The sequence below is a fragment of the Sander lucioperca genome, chromosome 14, assembly GCF_008315115.2.
Source record: "Sander lucioperca isolate FBNREF2018 chromosome 14, SLUC_FBN_1.2, whole genome shotgun sequence".
Lineage (NCBI taxonomy): Eukaryota > Metazoa > Chordata > Actinopteri > Perciformes > Percidae > Sander > Sander lucioperca.
The window spans coordinates 4,507,500-4,522,688 of NC_050186.1; the positions used below are offsets into that span (position 1 = coordinate 4,507,500).

Below are 15,189 nucleotides of genomic sequence, written 5' to 3' on the forward strand. Positions count from 1 at the left end.
TTCTCCTTCTATTCTTCCACTACAGCAGCTGAAGCTTTCTTTTTCTTTACGCTGCTTTTGCTGCATGAGTTGGTCTATTACTGTAGTGGTTTATCTTCCCTATTGTCTCAGTTTGTATTGTGTTTAAAAGACGGTTACTCCTGTTATTTGTTTGTGAAGCAAAACCATCGTCATAAATCCATCTCTGTCAAGGACAAAACGGAGAATAAGAAAACAAAGCTTCTCATGGTGTTGATGGCAAATTTAAAGTGTGCATGGGATTTTGTTGATTGATGTGGACGAGTGCTGAAGGTTGTCCTATAGGTTCTAGAGACGGGGCCCTCAGTGGGGAGGAAACCTTGCACCGAGAGCTCCCGTTGGGATGCCCAGAGTCGGGGAGCCCCAGGCAAGTGTCAGGGCTAACCAAATGCAAATCACTGGCCAAGGACGTGCTGCAACACACACAGAATTCTGAAGTGTGGTCTCTTTAATGTGTGACCATGTAAAGGCGAAGACATGTAAAAGAGGAGTTCCAGTTTGCGCGTGTATGAATTGTTAGTATATAATGACCTACTGTGGTGCAAAGATTAGTTACGCAGTCTCTCTGGTAATGGCAGAGGAAACAGTGTGTGCACCATTGTTTCCTTTGTAATGTCTGATTATCTTCATGGTACCACACTAACTGTAATGTGAAGTGAGCAGACATACAAACACACCAGTTTGTTCCATCACATCAGTTTTTCCATATTAGTTTATTTTTCAGTTGCTTAGAAAAACAAAACAAACAAGAGCTCACAAGATGATCCACTATTGCCACATCTACAGCTTGTCTGTTTTGCTGACCAGAGCCTTGTTTTTCAATATTCATGAGAATATGCAAATTAATGGGGTGTCTCATTCAATTGTCGAGTGAATCATGTGACCTGAGCAGAGGGGTCTAAGGGCACGCAAGGTGGGGAAGCCCCCACCTGCCCCCATCTGCTGTGAGAGCGAGTCGCTCTTTGCATAATGGAAACGCACCGATGGGTATTTTTCTTTTCATTAACTAAAACATGGTAATACCACACTTACACAGCAAGCTAAGTATCACAAATGTTTCAGATGTCTTGAAAACCCACCAGATGGGAAAGTATATATAAATGAGCTAAATATAATTTAAACAGGAACCTAGAAACAAAATTGCAACAAAAGACAGAAAAAAAAACAATAAAACATCACTTCTTAAGCAGACACACACTTAATAGACGATTAGGCTGCACCTCCAAAAACATTTGTGAGCTTTAAATCACCCTTCTCCTCTAAGTAATCTTCTGAGGTGTGTTTCTACCACACAGGGTTTTTAATTCTTGATGCAAGACAGAGAAAATAATATAAAAACAAAACTGCCCACAGAGATTCGATGGGAAACTAAGTATGTGTATGCATGTGCATATGTGCATGTATTTTTGTGTGTGACTACTCCCAAACAAAGAGCTACTTCCTGATAGCAATGCATGGGAAGGCCAAACTCTAGCCACACAACCACAGTCTTTCTGTGTGTAACATCTATGTTGCACGATCAACCTATATTCCAATGATTTTAAATACTCGTAAATATATTGTATGCAGATTATATATAGAGCCCATTTACAAATAGTACATGATTGGCTTGGTACGTCAAAATCATAATACACACGTTAGCTGGAATAAGGGTCACATGAAGCTAATGAGGTCATACAATAGGATTTCTTCTTTTCGTCACTGTCATCTTCAAATACACAGGTTATATTAAACACTTGCAAAATGTCCACTGCAAAGATAGGCTTGAGTAGGAGAAATCTTTAAGAAGTATTTCACTTCTGTTTCTCTGTGTGCCATGCTCTTTTTTTTGTTATCACATCACTATTTTCCTCTTCAAATGGGTTTTTTCTCCAGCAACAGAATGATGTGAATAAGTCCAACTGTTTAGTCCCCAGCATGCCCTCTGCTGCCACAGGCCCTGAAGGCCTCGAAACAAGAGAGCTCTTATAAAGATGGATAAATGACAAGGCCACTAGTCCATTAAAACGTCCTAAAATCCCTTACTATGCTCAACCATTTGTCTCACTACTGAGATTTTTAATATTAATCCACAAGCACTGATTCAAATTCAAACGTTTGCTTTTTTTGAATTTTAAAGCAAAACAGTGCAAAACAAATCAAACCTGTGCAATAAGGCCTACCACTAATACCTCATACATACATTTTATCATAAAAACAAGACTTCAAAATGAACCAACAATAAAAACACTAAATGATTAAAAAAATAATATAATAACATATCAAAGATGACAAAGCATGTACATGCACGGCTTAACAGAGGAGAAGAGACCTTCCCCTGTAGGACAAAAACAAAAGAATTATCAGACAGCAGTGTTTGTTTTAATGCTTTTCTAATGCTCCAACCCCCCTAACTGCAATATTCCTACTGCTTCTATTGATGACAGCGGCCCGAGCTCGGGGAGCAGGGAGCTAGGGTGCCAGAGGGGTGTGTCGTCTCATATGGGCTCAAGCAGCCATCTGCCACCCTACTCTAGCCATCCTGATCCTTATCATCAGCCCAGTCTGGCCCAGCAGGCCCGCTGTCTCATCCCCACAAAAAGGCTTCCAGCTGGGGGGTGTGGAGTAGGGGAGACAAAGGCGAGGAGGAGCTGTGGGAGCTGGGGAGCGAGGCCCTTTGACCTGGTCCCTGGCCCGGCGGGGCAGACGGCCCAGACAGACAGCATCGTGTCTACTCCCTGCCTCCTCCTCTCTCTTTTATCAGCCACACAGACCCCAGGGGCTGACTGAGAGACCGAGGAGGGGGTGGAGAAAGAGACAGAGTAGGGGAGGGTGGTGGGCAAATGAACACAATGAAGAGACTGACATGGACTAACCTGACCTCCCCCTCCCATTCATCTTTGGGTACATATCTCTCTATTCCCTACGGGCGGGCTGCTCCTCTCCCCTGTGTGACCCCTCTCTCGTCTGTTCCCTCTTTAATCGCTCAGCAGCCACAGCCTGACGAGCTCCTGGACTCTGTGTAGCCGAGCACGCCCCTACTGGCCATACATACGTTGCTGCTTTCTCAAATGTCTGTCAAATCTGCTTTTCATTGTTTGAACACCATATGTAGTGTTGCCTTGATGGCTCAGGGCTATCGGTTTGGTGGGTAGTGTACGGTTTGTTTGTGGTACAAATTAGCAAATTGCACAATTAAATTCAATATCCACGTCAAGCATGTATTTATTTAGATTAGCGAGTGAGGTTATTCAATTCCTGTGTTTTGGTAAAACTACCACTTTCCTCGGGGCGTCAGGGGGGGCTTGTCTCCTTTCCTCATGAGGGAGCTGGCCCCTAGGCATTGGTGGTGAGCTTCTGGATGGTACGGTTGTAGTATTGGGTGGTGAGGGCCTCCAAGGGGCTCCAGCGGTGTGCATGCAGCTCGATGACCTCCATGAGGAGAGAGCGGGTCAGCTGAGATTCGACCGGACTAAGCATCTTGTCCCTGACGGCTGCTAGAAGCTCTGTCATCATCTCTGGGAGCTGCTCCTCCAGGAGACGCCCCATGCTCTGCAACTGATAAGAGGGAGGAAGTGAGGAGGCAGGAGGTCAGAGAAAGTGTGTGTGTGTCCCTGCAAGACACCGTCTGGCACCTTGTTACTGTGGATGCAGTCAGACAGCAGTGTGCGTGCGTGCGTGCGTGCGTGCATGTGTGTGTGAATAAGCGAGAGAGAGACCTCGAGCCTGCTGGTAAGCAATCAAGGCTGCAAAGGATGTGTTTGTGAGCATGGGAACTGTTTGCCAACCAAAGATCACCTGTCTTTGCTCTTTCTGTTCTGCTCTTCTACAAAGACCCAAATCTGATTAAATCCATAGTTCTACCTAAATTCACGTGCACTACTTTATTATTCATAACCCTCAGGAGACTGCCATAGAATATCAAAGATACATGTTTGAGATTGTACATACTTGAGACTGTACTGTGCATTCAAATAAAACATGGGCTTTATGGGCTTCAGGTCTGTTGTTAGAATTTGTTTCGGACATACATTTGTTCAGATGTTCTACTGCATGTAATTTTGTTGCCTGGCTTTAAAATTTCAAAAACAGCCTTTTGCTTCAAACAGAGACAAGTATTAACTGTGCGTGAGTGCGTGGGGGTACCATACCTCCATGGAACAGCAAAGGACTGCATCTTCCTTAACATCTGTGGACTCCAAGAGCTAAAAGGGACAAGAACAGACACTATGTGAATATACTGGGACACTGCAAAGCGAAGAGCTGCACAAAAAAAGTGAGTGAGCAAACCCTTACAAGACCTGGCAGAGATATAAATATATGTATTTGGATGTAGACCACATGGGGAGATTAAGCAAATGCAAGTGTTTGTGTGTGTTAATCAGTTCACAAGAGAAGGAAAAAAGAAAAAAGACCTAATCCAGAGTGTAAATATTTTCTACATTAACATTTTAAATCTTGGAAGACAACACACCAGGCTTTCATCCTGGCAAGCTAGCTAACCATCAGACATCAAGGCTGGCTTTGTGCACACTCTATGTGGCCAAAAACAAATCTTATAGCTGGTAAACATACTAGCTGGCTTTCCACCCCCGGCCCCATGCACAGATGGGCATATAACTGGCGTTTTCAAACAATGCAGAGAGCAACGGCGACAGAGGAAGGTCTAACGACGGTGAGCCTCACATACTAGACTGTGAAGATCTAGTGTCAGATTACAGCAGAAAGGAATTTGTGAAATATATTTTTTTTTTTTTACTTCTCACAAGTCTGTTTCCAAAGTGCTACTTTGATTAACCTGAAGGAGGGAAAGGAAGTAACAGGGAGGAAGGGGTGAGAGTGTTTTTGCTGGAGTGATGTCTAATTAAACTTTGGGAGCGTAGACCTGCTGCACAATGAGCAAAATAAGACCTGCAGGGTATAAGCACAGTAGTTATGAAAAAAATAAGTGAGATCATGGAGGGAAGGATCACCTCCATCTGATGCTGCGATGCACACTCAATGCGAGCTGGCCTGTTATTTCCACGCCGTAAGCTTAATGGTATTCCACCTATCATTCAGGCCCAGCAGTTGCGCAGACGTCAGCTCCTCAGTATGCTTAGACGGGTGTGGTGACAGTGTGGCTGTTTGATGTGAGAACTAAAGTCTTGTCGTTCCCAGGGTAGGAGAGCTATGTGACAAGCAGGATTAGCTCATAATGAGTTCTCTGGGGAGGGCAGGGTGAAGTTTTTGCCCAATACGTTTAAAATAGTCTGATCTATACTCATTTATAATCAGCTCTCCTATACACTGCGATAGCTTTCTTTTCCCTGTCTGTCCTTTGTCACTCTTACACCATAACATACATTAAATCGCTTCATATTACCAGAACCGCTTCAGAAAAAAACAGTTTCTGTGGACTACTTAATACACACAAAGTCTCTCTGCTGAAGCTGAAAACAGCCAGAACTCTGGTTAGTTACTTCATCAAGAAACAAAGCTCTCTGCACAGGGAAACCTTGGGATTCTGTGTGATTTCCATTTACAGTATACACTTTCAAAAGACATCTGATCAGGAACATAAAAAGCAAGAAAAACTAGGACAGCTTTAATCGTCTTGTAGCACTGAATGGAAGAAATGCATTCAACATGACAACTCCTTGAATGACTCAGTGAAGTCTATTCTGATGAGGCTTCATCTGTCCGTCAATTTGACTTCATTACTCAAACGCATGTATATTTGTATATTTTGAAACCTGTCATCATACTGCTGGCTAAAAAAAAGTAAACGATGTATGAGTGCTGAGAGAAGAACATGTTTCATCTGGGTACTAATGACACGCAGAGTGCTCACATTTTTTTTTTATAACTACTTCAACTTTAACTGGGTTCCCAATAGTTGCATAGCAACAGCAGGTCTAGCGTCAGGAACAGAACTTCCCTTAGTTACATTACATAATATTACCCTATTTCTGTACTTTACTAACTGCTTAACAAAAAGGCCTACAAACAAAACAAAAAGTAAAATATAAAACACTTACAATTGCTTGATGCTAAAAAATATTATAGAATATATGTAATATAATATATAATAGTTTTTTTTAAATTAATGTACATAATCACTGTACTAATATACTGTAATTTCTGAGTTGATTGTCTAAGATTAAGAGGGCCCATGCTGACTTTCAAAGAAGGATACCAAGGCACAATATAAATAGCTCCTGAGGTCACCACCAGACATAGTGTATGTGCATGGCTTCTGCAGTGTGCAATTGCAAACCAATACCCTGTTGAAGGCATCTGTGGGCCACATGCAGGTCTTGGCTTCAGTAAAAGATGGTTTTATATGTTAATGCGAGTGCCCTGCTACCAGCCTTCTGATTTTCCATGACTGTTTGGCTGTGCAGGACTGATCCTCCTTAATAAAAAAAGTTTGATAGTTGTCTTTTGTTAAGTGGGCATGGTAAATTAATAAGTTATAATTTATTTTAAGGTGTGCTCCAGTGCACACATAGTCAAGGCTTATCTAACTTAGTGTATCTATGTGGATTGTGGCATTTAAAAAAACACTATTGGCTTGTGAGTCATGAATGGATGAGATCACCGCTCACTGACTTGCTCTGTCTATATGTACAGCTGTCATGTATACTCAAACACACTTCCTAACACACCTCAGTTGTTACCTAATCCTGTTCTGCAGGCTACAACTACAGAAGACAGCCGCTGCAAAATGCACTGCCACACAAACGTGTAGGCCCATATACTTTCCTATGCAAACACATACAGGTGAGCGCACATAATGGCACAAGGCTTGTAGCTGGAATCGACAACTACATGTTACGACAGGGTAGACAAAACAGCAGATGGATAGAAACCAGAAACAATGGCTCTTGGAAATTGAGATACAAGTATCGCACGCACGCACACACTTGCACAAGTATTACACAAACACACAATTATACAAGTATTTTGACATTGTTCAGGTGTTTTATGACCTCAAGCACCATCAGGCTAAATGTGACACTGCTGATGCTGGAATATGGAGGTGTGTTACACACCCTCGGTCACGTTGCGGAGCCCTCTTAACAAGCTGAGATAATGCCCTGGGCATAACTCAGAAAGGGTGTGGATGGCATTAGTTGTGTGTTAATTGTTGTGTTTGTTTGCGAGACGCGTGTTGAGTGCCAGAGCGGCAGAGGTGTGGACGTGGGCGGTGAAACTACCTGACACGTGCATCAAACCTGCCATTATTTCTTCTTTACCTCTCAAACTACTGTTTTTCACTCCCAGATTCTGTCATCTCTCCTCTCCTTTCTCTTCTACCTGTTGTGCCATCAGTAAACTGCAGTAACTGTCAACCTGACCACAGTCTCCTCTGCTTCCTCTCACCTCTTCTCTCTTTCTCGCTTCCACCCTCACTCGCTTCCCCTTTCAATATTCCATCTGTCGTTAACCACTTCTGTATCGCGGCGAGTCGGCTGTGGCTACCCTATATGGTTTCCATAGTGACCAAGGGAGTGTGTGTAAGAGAGCATGACCAGCTGATGAGAAATGAACCTTGGGTCACGCATTTTCCTGGAACTGAGGGTGTCCTAACTGTTTACACCACTAACCAAACCCTGCTGTGGTGTCTGGAGTCTAGACTAGGTCTGGCCAAAAACAGGGAACTTGGTGCACGTATCAATCTGAATGGACAAGATGTACAGACGCAGCCGGATGCTTCCCGCTAACTGGAACACGTGGATAGGGTTGATGCATTGCTAGATCTATCCCGCTGCAAAATGGTCTGGCTACACCACCTACTTATTCTGGGATAGGGGGGAAAAATGCTCTGGCTTGTTTGTGTTTCTTTAAACCAATTACAACCGTCCTGGATGGCGCTAAGCCCAGATAGCAGAGACAGCGAGAGGAGAGGAACATCCGGCGCGTCAGGCTTTATCCCAGCAGTTTACATTGTTGAGCCAGACTAATCAATTGGTAACTGACATACTTATTGATAAAGAAGCTGTAGATCTGGATACAGACCTCTCGTAGGCAGGTGTAGATTGGACACACCAGCACCCTGAATGGCTCCGCGGAGCTGCTCCTCATGGTGCCAAACACCTCACACAAGAAGGTGATGAAACCTAACCACCTCTCCACATCGGACTGCTGGAGCTCCTCTCGACAGGCAAAGTCCCTCTGTGGGGAGGTGAAGATAGGGAAGAAAAACAAATACAGATGCATATTAAGTTTCGAAAATACACTGAAACACGCTATCCAGCTTTTGTAAATGTGTAATACAAGTTCTAAGTAGGCAGTAGGTAGGTGGATAGTTAAGTGTTTCATAAATTCATCAGCAGTGGTGGTAATTACCATTAACATCTTTGCGATCTCCCAGATGGGAGTTTTTGTAGGTGGCACAAGTATTAACCTTGCAGCTTAAAGTACTTAAAGCCAAAAAGCAGTTGAAAAACACATTTAACAAATTCATGAATTTCTTTTATCTGCCAGAAGTATGTGTCAGTGCTGTAAAAGTGTTGGGGTTAATATGAGTTAATGCGTAATACGCACTTGTGAAGATGTTATACAGCAGGTTAAACTGAAACTTTATTAAGAGCAACTCACTCTGCTTTTCCAGAGTGTACTGCCTGTTACTGAAGTGCACTAGAAACATGAGCGGCTTAAAATATATTCTCACCGACTCGTACAACTGCACTGAAGGCCTGCTTGTACACAGACATACACAGAATACGCAGCCTTGAATGGATCCAAAAAATAAAACTCACTCACACAGTCAAAAACAAACATACCACACACAAACTCAAAAACAACTACACAAACCTCTCATACACCTCCAAGTGCTTCGCCACAGTATTTGACACTCGCACAAACAAGCCAGCAAAGGCAGGACAGACACATTACAACGCAGACAAAAACAGATGACTGAAGCGTTAGCAACAGAAGCTTATTTAAGAAAAGAAGAGGCTGGTGCCAACAACATTAGCTAGTTAAACAAAAGGCCACATGCTCCTCTCAGCTGTAAATAGGTAGAATCTTTCATAAGTAACCGTCTGACTACATTTAATGAAAGCAACAACAGACCCTGATGCCTCTCTCTTTATACACAGAGCGGTTACAGACTAATTGCCCCCATATTGAGATCCAGGGGTCTGGAAGCAACATCATTAATGACGACCTTCATAAGCCCACTTGTGACATTTAAAATGTTTTAAAGCAAAAAGCCAAAATGTCAAAGATGAGGAGGGGGTCCATGCTGGCTGGGAAGTGGGAATTAAAGTGAGAAATAAAAGAGGAGCAGGTGACCACACAGCTGTGAAAAAGGGGGGAATTAATAAAAAAAGGGGGTAAAAGGATTAAGGTGAGATTCTTACTGCTGGGTCAGCGATACAAAATCTCAACATCTAAAGAAAGAGGTGTTTTAATGGAAAAACACAAAAACAGAAGGAAGGAGAGAAAAAATGAAAAGTGTAGGAGTGCAGTCAAAAAGAGCTTCTGCAGGAGAAGGAAACAGGAATAGGAGTGAAGGGAAGGGAAAAAAGGCAGCAGGTGGGCTAACATTTAGACAGTGAATCTCTTTTGAAGACAGCATGTATGTCTCGTTTGCCTTCTAGACTGCCGCTCTGGCGAGGTTTGTCTGACTCTCAGGATGGAGGAAGGGGTGAAAGGGAGGAGCATGGTTAGAAAGAGAGAGAGGGGAAGTGTGCAGGGAGAAGTAGCGAGGCACTGGCCCGTGTCGTTCTGGGTGAGGGGAGGCGATAAGACGGGGTAGCAATGTAATAGAGAGCTCATGAGAGACGAGGAGGGGGAGAGAGGCTGAGAGCATGTTTTCATCATGAGTGCAAGACTGGAACTGTGCAGTTAAGTGAAGGGATGGAGGGTGAAGGAGGGGACAGGCTTCTCTCCCCTGGGTGTTTAGATTAGCTACTTTGCCCACTGACATTTACAACATCACACACACAGTTGGTTTCCACCTGAAAGGGCTTCCTCATAAAACTAAGGGTGAATGAAGCTAATTAAATTACAAGGAGGATTTTGTTAAAACATACAGTATAAAAAATGACTGGTTTGCCAAAATAACATCTACTCTATTAGCAAGCGCTGGTAGCTAGTTTAGAAGAATCTTTAAAAGGGCAATTTGAGATCTAGTTTACAGTAACACATACATACAAACAGAGAAAAGCAGCAAATCCTCAAGAAGCTGGAACAAGAGCATGTTTAATCTTTTTGCTTGATAAAAGACGAACGATTCAATATCAAAACTGAATAATTTTCTGTTGATCAACTTTGCATTTCAGAACTTAATGTGACTTTATTGTAAATCAACTGTTTCAGACTGGTATTAGTCCCTTGGAAGATCCCATATCTAAGTGCATAAAGTATTTACAGACAAACCCTTTTTTCTAATTCAAAACTGAAGTTAACATGATCCACTGAAATTCATAACAGTGGTGCTGCACAGATGGGAGTAGAGACAGTCATATAACAGTGTTCATTTTTTAACCATAGTGTAGCTGCACTGTTAGCTCATTAACAAGATAACAGCGCTCTCACCTGCAGCATGTTGAGGAGCAGCGATCTGAACTTGGTCCCCTCAACCATGAACAGCGCCATCTTGTCGCAGAGCTTGGCAGCTGTGGCGGCGAAGCTCCGGTCCGACACGGCCTTGAAGTAGATGGTGCTGACCACCTGAGCCAGGGTTTCCTCGGACCGCGCCGAGCACTGCGCCTCCTCCATGAAGGAGGCCAGCCGCTGCTCCACACCGCTGCTGTTGCTCCTCATGCTGTTGAGAAGGTCCACCAGCCGATCCATGCTCTGTGATCCGGAGCCTGCCGCCTCCAAACGTGCCTCTTCCTGAGGTGGGAGATGGAAAAAGAACATGAGTGGTGGGTGACGATATTCAATTTCAACATACTGTAGGTTTGACTACAACATAGGAGGTTTTATTCAGTGATTGTACAAGTTAAAAAAGCATGGGTATAGACAGTGACAGATTAACATTAACTGAACTGTCAACGTTTAGGTCGGTTTGGTCAAGTTTGCATTTGTGCTACTATCCTTTAGAGTAGCAGAAGAGAAGGGGGGGGGGATCTTAACCATTTATCCAAAACCTTTATCTATTTATTCAGTTACTTTTAGCTTACTATTTCAATCATTGCTTTTAATTAATTAATTAATCTTTTTGCTTCTACCTCCACTTCTCTGCTTCACTGCTAAAATGTGTTCTGGTGTTATAGCTGACTCCACTATATGCAGATATTTTTCAAAATAAAAATCATAATTCCTGTTGGTTTTTTTTCTTCAAATGAATTGAGTACAAGTACCCCTGGTTGGGAATCACTGTACTAATGTATGCACCTGCATGACAAATAGCACATAACATTATCAACATGAGTTCCCAAACCCAATAGATGGTTTATGATGTGCTATATGCTAGGTTTATTTTGGTTTAGTGATCTGTATGAATATTACCATGTTACTAAGAAAGCATGTCATATAACATATTGACCAAATTTACATGACCTCAGGGGTTAAATATATCTGGAAAGTTATGTGCCAACGGTAAACTATGAAAAAAAAAATTGATGCAAAATAGTAAGTTGCAAAATAAATATATTATTTGCTGGAGTTCAGTACACCCTAATCAAGCAAAAGCTGGCTTTAAGACTGGATTTATTGATTCACTGACGTCGCCGTTTATTAATTCCTGCCTTGCTGCCTGCTGGGGAGTCCCGTGCTGTCAAATCAAACCACCACTGGTGGTAATGAGTTAGAGGAGGAAGAGGAAGCTGAGAGCAGCAGCTGACTCGCCAGTTTAGTTCACACAGTGGAAAACATCAAAAACGGTTACGTTAATGCCACTTTAGTTTCTTTACCTGCTTAGTGAGAACATGTTCTCCCCTCCCTGCCAGCCTGAATGTGACAACCCGAATGCTTAATAACTAAGTAGGCGAATGACTAAAGCAAGGCAGTGTAAGAAAACTGTGTCTAAGTGTCTATATATTAATGACAGTGCATGTGTGCGCATGAACATAATGAAAGTAATTATACGACTAAATGGTAGCGTGTGTGTGTACACATAAACATTAGTCCTGATTGCCTTAATACTGATGGACAGGCACTAAGCAGCTTTTCGGTACCTTGTCCTTTAGTCTCCTCCTCAGCCTCTCCTTTGACGACTGCAGCAAGCTGATTTTGGGCTGCTCCGACTGGCCCTCGCTTGCCTTTCCACTTCCTGGTGGGTGGGGAGATTCCTTTTTAACTGTCAGATGTGGGAAAGCATTTGTATTGGGTGTTGACTCAGGTCTGGGTGATTCATTGGGACTCTTACTGTTGTAGTCTTGAGGTGGTCTGATCTGCTCATCACCCGGTTTTACATTCTCAGTCTCTTTGTCTTTGGTTGTTCTTGGGGGAACTCTATCACCTGCAGCGTTTGTCTGTCCATGCCCCGGACCTTTCTGATTGTGGTGCCAACGCCGGTTCTGGCTGTATCCGTGGTGCGGGGGTCCTCCTTGGCGCTGCCCATGTCCTCCTTGATACTGGCGAGGTGGCCGACCAGCACTACTGTTTCTGTTATCTCCCAGTTCTGTTAAATTCTGCTGCTGTTGGTTTGGAGACAGTTGTTGTGTTTGATCCCTCTGGTGCTGTGGTGATTGTTGTTGTATCAACTGAGGTTGGTTCTTCCCTCCTCCGCCGCCTCCTCCTCCTCCCTCAGGCCGCTGCTGTCTCCTGGAATGAAAGCAGGTTCCAGTTAGCTTCATTGTGATGTAGCAGCAGCTGGCTTGTACCTGAAACTGCTCTGCTACACTCAGACCACCCCACCGTTTCACACTGGAACCGTGGTCTACGCCTCCTTCCTGCCCCTCTGTCCCCCCTTAAAACTTGTCGTTAGTTTTGTGAAAAGATTCCATTTTCTGTTTTATCTTCTACTCCTATCTTCAACTCCTTATCTAGTCACAGTGACTAACCAGTGCTCTTCTATAAGTACTATGACAATTCACAACCAGACACAAACCGTGACCTGTTATCTACTGTTACGATCTTTAAAGAACAAAAAATGCAAAAGCCCAATGACTGCTTACATGTGGATGCACAGTATGTCTGTTTTCCTGTCCTGCATAGCTCTGTCCTTTTGCCGTACTGGCTCTGGGCTGACAAGCCGCTGACATATGGTCCAGGGGATTAGTCACCCTGGCATCGTGGAGGAAACCTATTATCTGCCTCAGCCTATGAACCAGCACAAACTCAACCAGCACACCTTTGCTCAGATACACTCAACTCTATAAGTGCTTTTTACACGGTGAAATTGTGCAGGCAGATGAAGGGAATTTGCATCTTTTGGCCATAAGAATGTATATAATTAACAGGTTGTCAATCAAGGTTAATGAAACAATCAATTTTATGTTAAGACAGTCAAAAGATGAAAGGTAAGTGACTGAAAGACCGGATTAGCCAAACTTGTCTGTCAATGAGCCTGTTTCAGGAGTTTCATTCACTTCATTTTACCAACTAGAGACAGCAGGTGGAATGTAGTAGTTGCCAAAATCTCATAGAAAGCATATCCTGTCTTTGCTTGACTTAATGTTTTTTGTTTGTTTTTTTTAAACAGGACATTAGTGAATGTGTACATAAACACACACAAACCAGCCACAACTACAGTCTAAAAGCATAGCCTCAAGCAGTGAAATCATATTAGATTAGCATATAGCTTTAAAAATGATTTGAGTGTCATACATGCCTTTGAGTCCTGAAAAATAAAAAGTTTGTTCTGCTTGCATATGACAAGGTCACTGGTAAGTTTAAACAAATGCACAAGAGTTCCTTGCAGTCAAGCTTTTCTCCTTCTTGACATACTAGGGACAAGGTTTCTTTAATAAAGAGAGAGTACAAAAAAGGTACACAAAGCAAAGATCTGTGCCATCCACCAGGCTGTCTAAGCCGTGTGGAGGCTGGTTTGAAGAGCAAAGAAAGGCAACGTTATTAAACATACTAGTTCATCAATGCCAATACTGCAATGTGGGTTTTCATCAATTCTCACAAAAGCCTTTCCTCCCACTTTTTAAATTCAGCAAACTTTTCAATAGCTTGATTTTTAGACCAAAACATGGGAAATGAATCAACAGCCCAGACATTTTTGAGACTGCATTACAAAAACACATTATTCTACTATTCTACCTTGTAAAGAAATAACTGTTTACTATTACACTTAATAGTTAAACCTCCTTTGTAAAAATGTTCTTTCCACCCCAAATATATTAATGTAACAACAACCTTGGAAATTTTCTTTGAGCTTAAAAGAAGTTATATTCCTATGCGCAAGTCAAACAAATTTTAGCAGAAAGATTACAGCACTGATACATGCCAGAGATAATGGATTTTATTGTGCCCGCAAAATTTAAGTGAACTGACCTTTGCAGAAAATGAAAGGATTTTTAAAAAGTGGTAGAAAATGGAAAAGGACTCTGCTCAAACATTTCAGTCGTTGAGGCCTGATCAACAATAATGGAATCTGCAACCACTTCTTAATAATAGAATTAAATTAGTATTAGTAATAATTTTTAAAGCAAAAAATGCCAAACGATTGATGGTTTCAGGCTCTCAAATGTGAAAATTTGCAGCTTTACTTTGTCTAATAAATTTAATCTCTTTAGGGTTTGGACTGTTGGTCTGACAAAACAGGATATTTGATGATCAAGTCAACTTGGACTCTAAGAATTTGGGCATTTTTGAAAATAACTGGCAGATCAATCGATAATGAAAATAATTGTGAAATCCTACATGTTTCTTTGATATCGTTGTGAAAAAAGGTTAACTAATCCTAGCAACCGCTACTGCAGCTTCTGTGTCAACTAAAAATGATGTTGGTTTGATCAAAATGACACTCCCTACTGATTGGTTTGGGCAAAAAAAAAGAGGGGTTAAGGGTTTTGGACTGTTGGCTTGGCTGTGCAAAATAATATATTTAAGAAATTGTTATGAGCATTCTTTTCCCAATAATTTGACATTTCATAGACTAAATGATGAATCGATTGAGAAAATAATCAGAAGATAGTAAGTTAGTTAGCTGAAGCCCTGGTTCTTTTTTCTTTAAATTGTCATCTGTCTGTATATATGAATGTGTGTGAGAAAGTAAATGTGTCCAAGGGTATTTATAGTCTTTTTTGTGTGTGGTTCATTTGGTCTATGTCTCGCCTGGCCCCTCTGCTCCACTCT

The 15,189-nt window shown here is 42.2% G+C and overlaps 1 protein-coding gene across 7 annotated transcripts in view; it reads right to left on the minus strand.

Annotated features, from left to right (window-relative positions):
• Positions 1–698: 698 nt before the first annotated feature.
• ctif (CBP80/20-dependent translation initiation factor) overlaps positions 699–15,189 on the minus strand; it is a 62,568-nt gene continuing 48,077 nt past the window's right edge. For 6 of the 7 annotated variants that reach the window (XM_031317423.2, XM_031317421.2, XM_031317422.2 and 3 more), the window contains 5 exons: positions 12,117–12,705; positions 10,531–10,830; positions 8,002–8,157; positions 4,149–4,202; positions 699–3,555 (listed from right to left, as the gene is read on the minus strand). In XM_031317423.2, coding sequence (XP_031173283.1) covers positions 3,334–3,555; positions 4,149–4,202; positions 8,002–8,157; positions 10,531–10,830; positions 12,117–12,705 — 1,321 coding nt within the window. In that variant the 3' untranslated portion in view covers positions 699–3,333. The remainder of the gene's footprint in view (positions 3,556–4,148; positions 4,203–8,001; positions 8,158–10,530; positions 10,831–12,116; positions 12,706–15,189) is intronic. The other variant, XM_031317425.2, reaches the window with a different exon arrangement.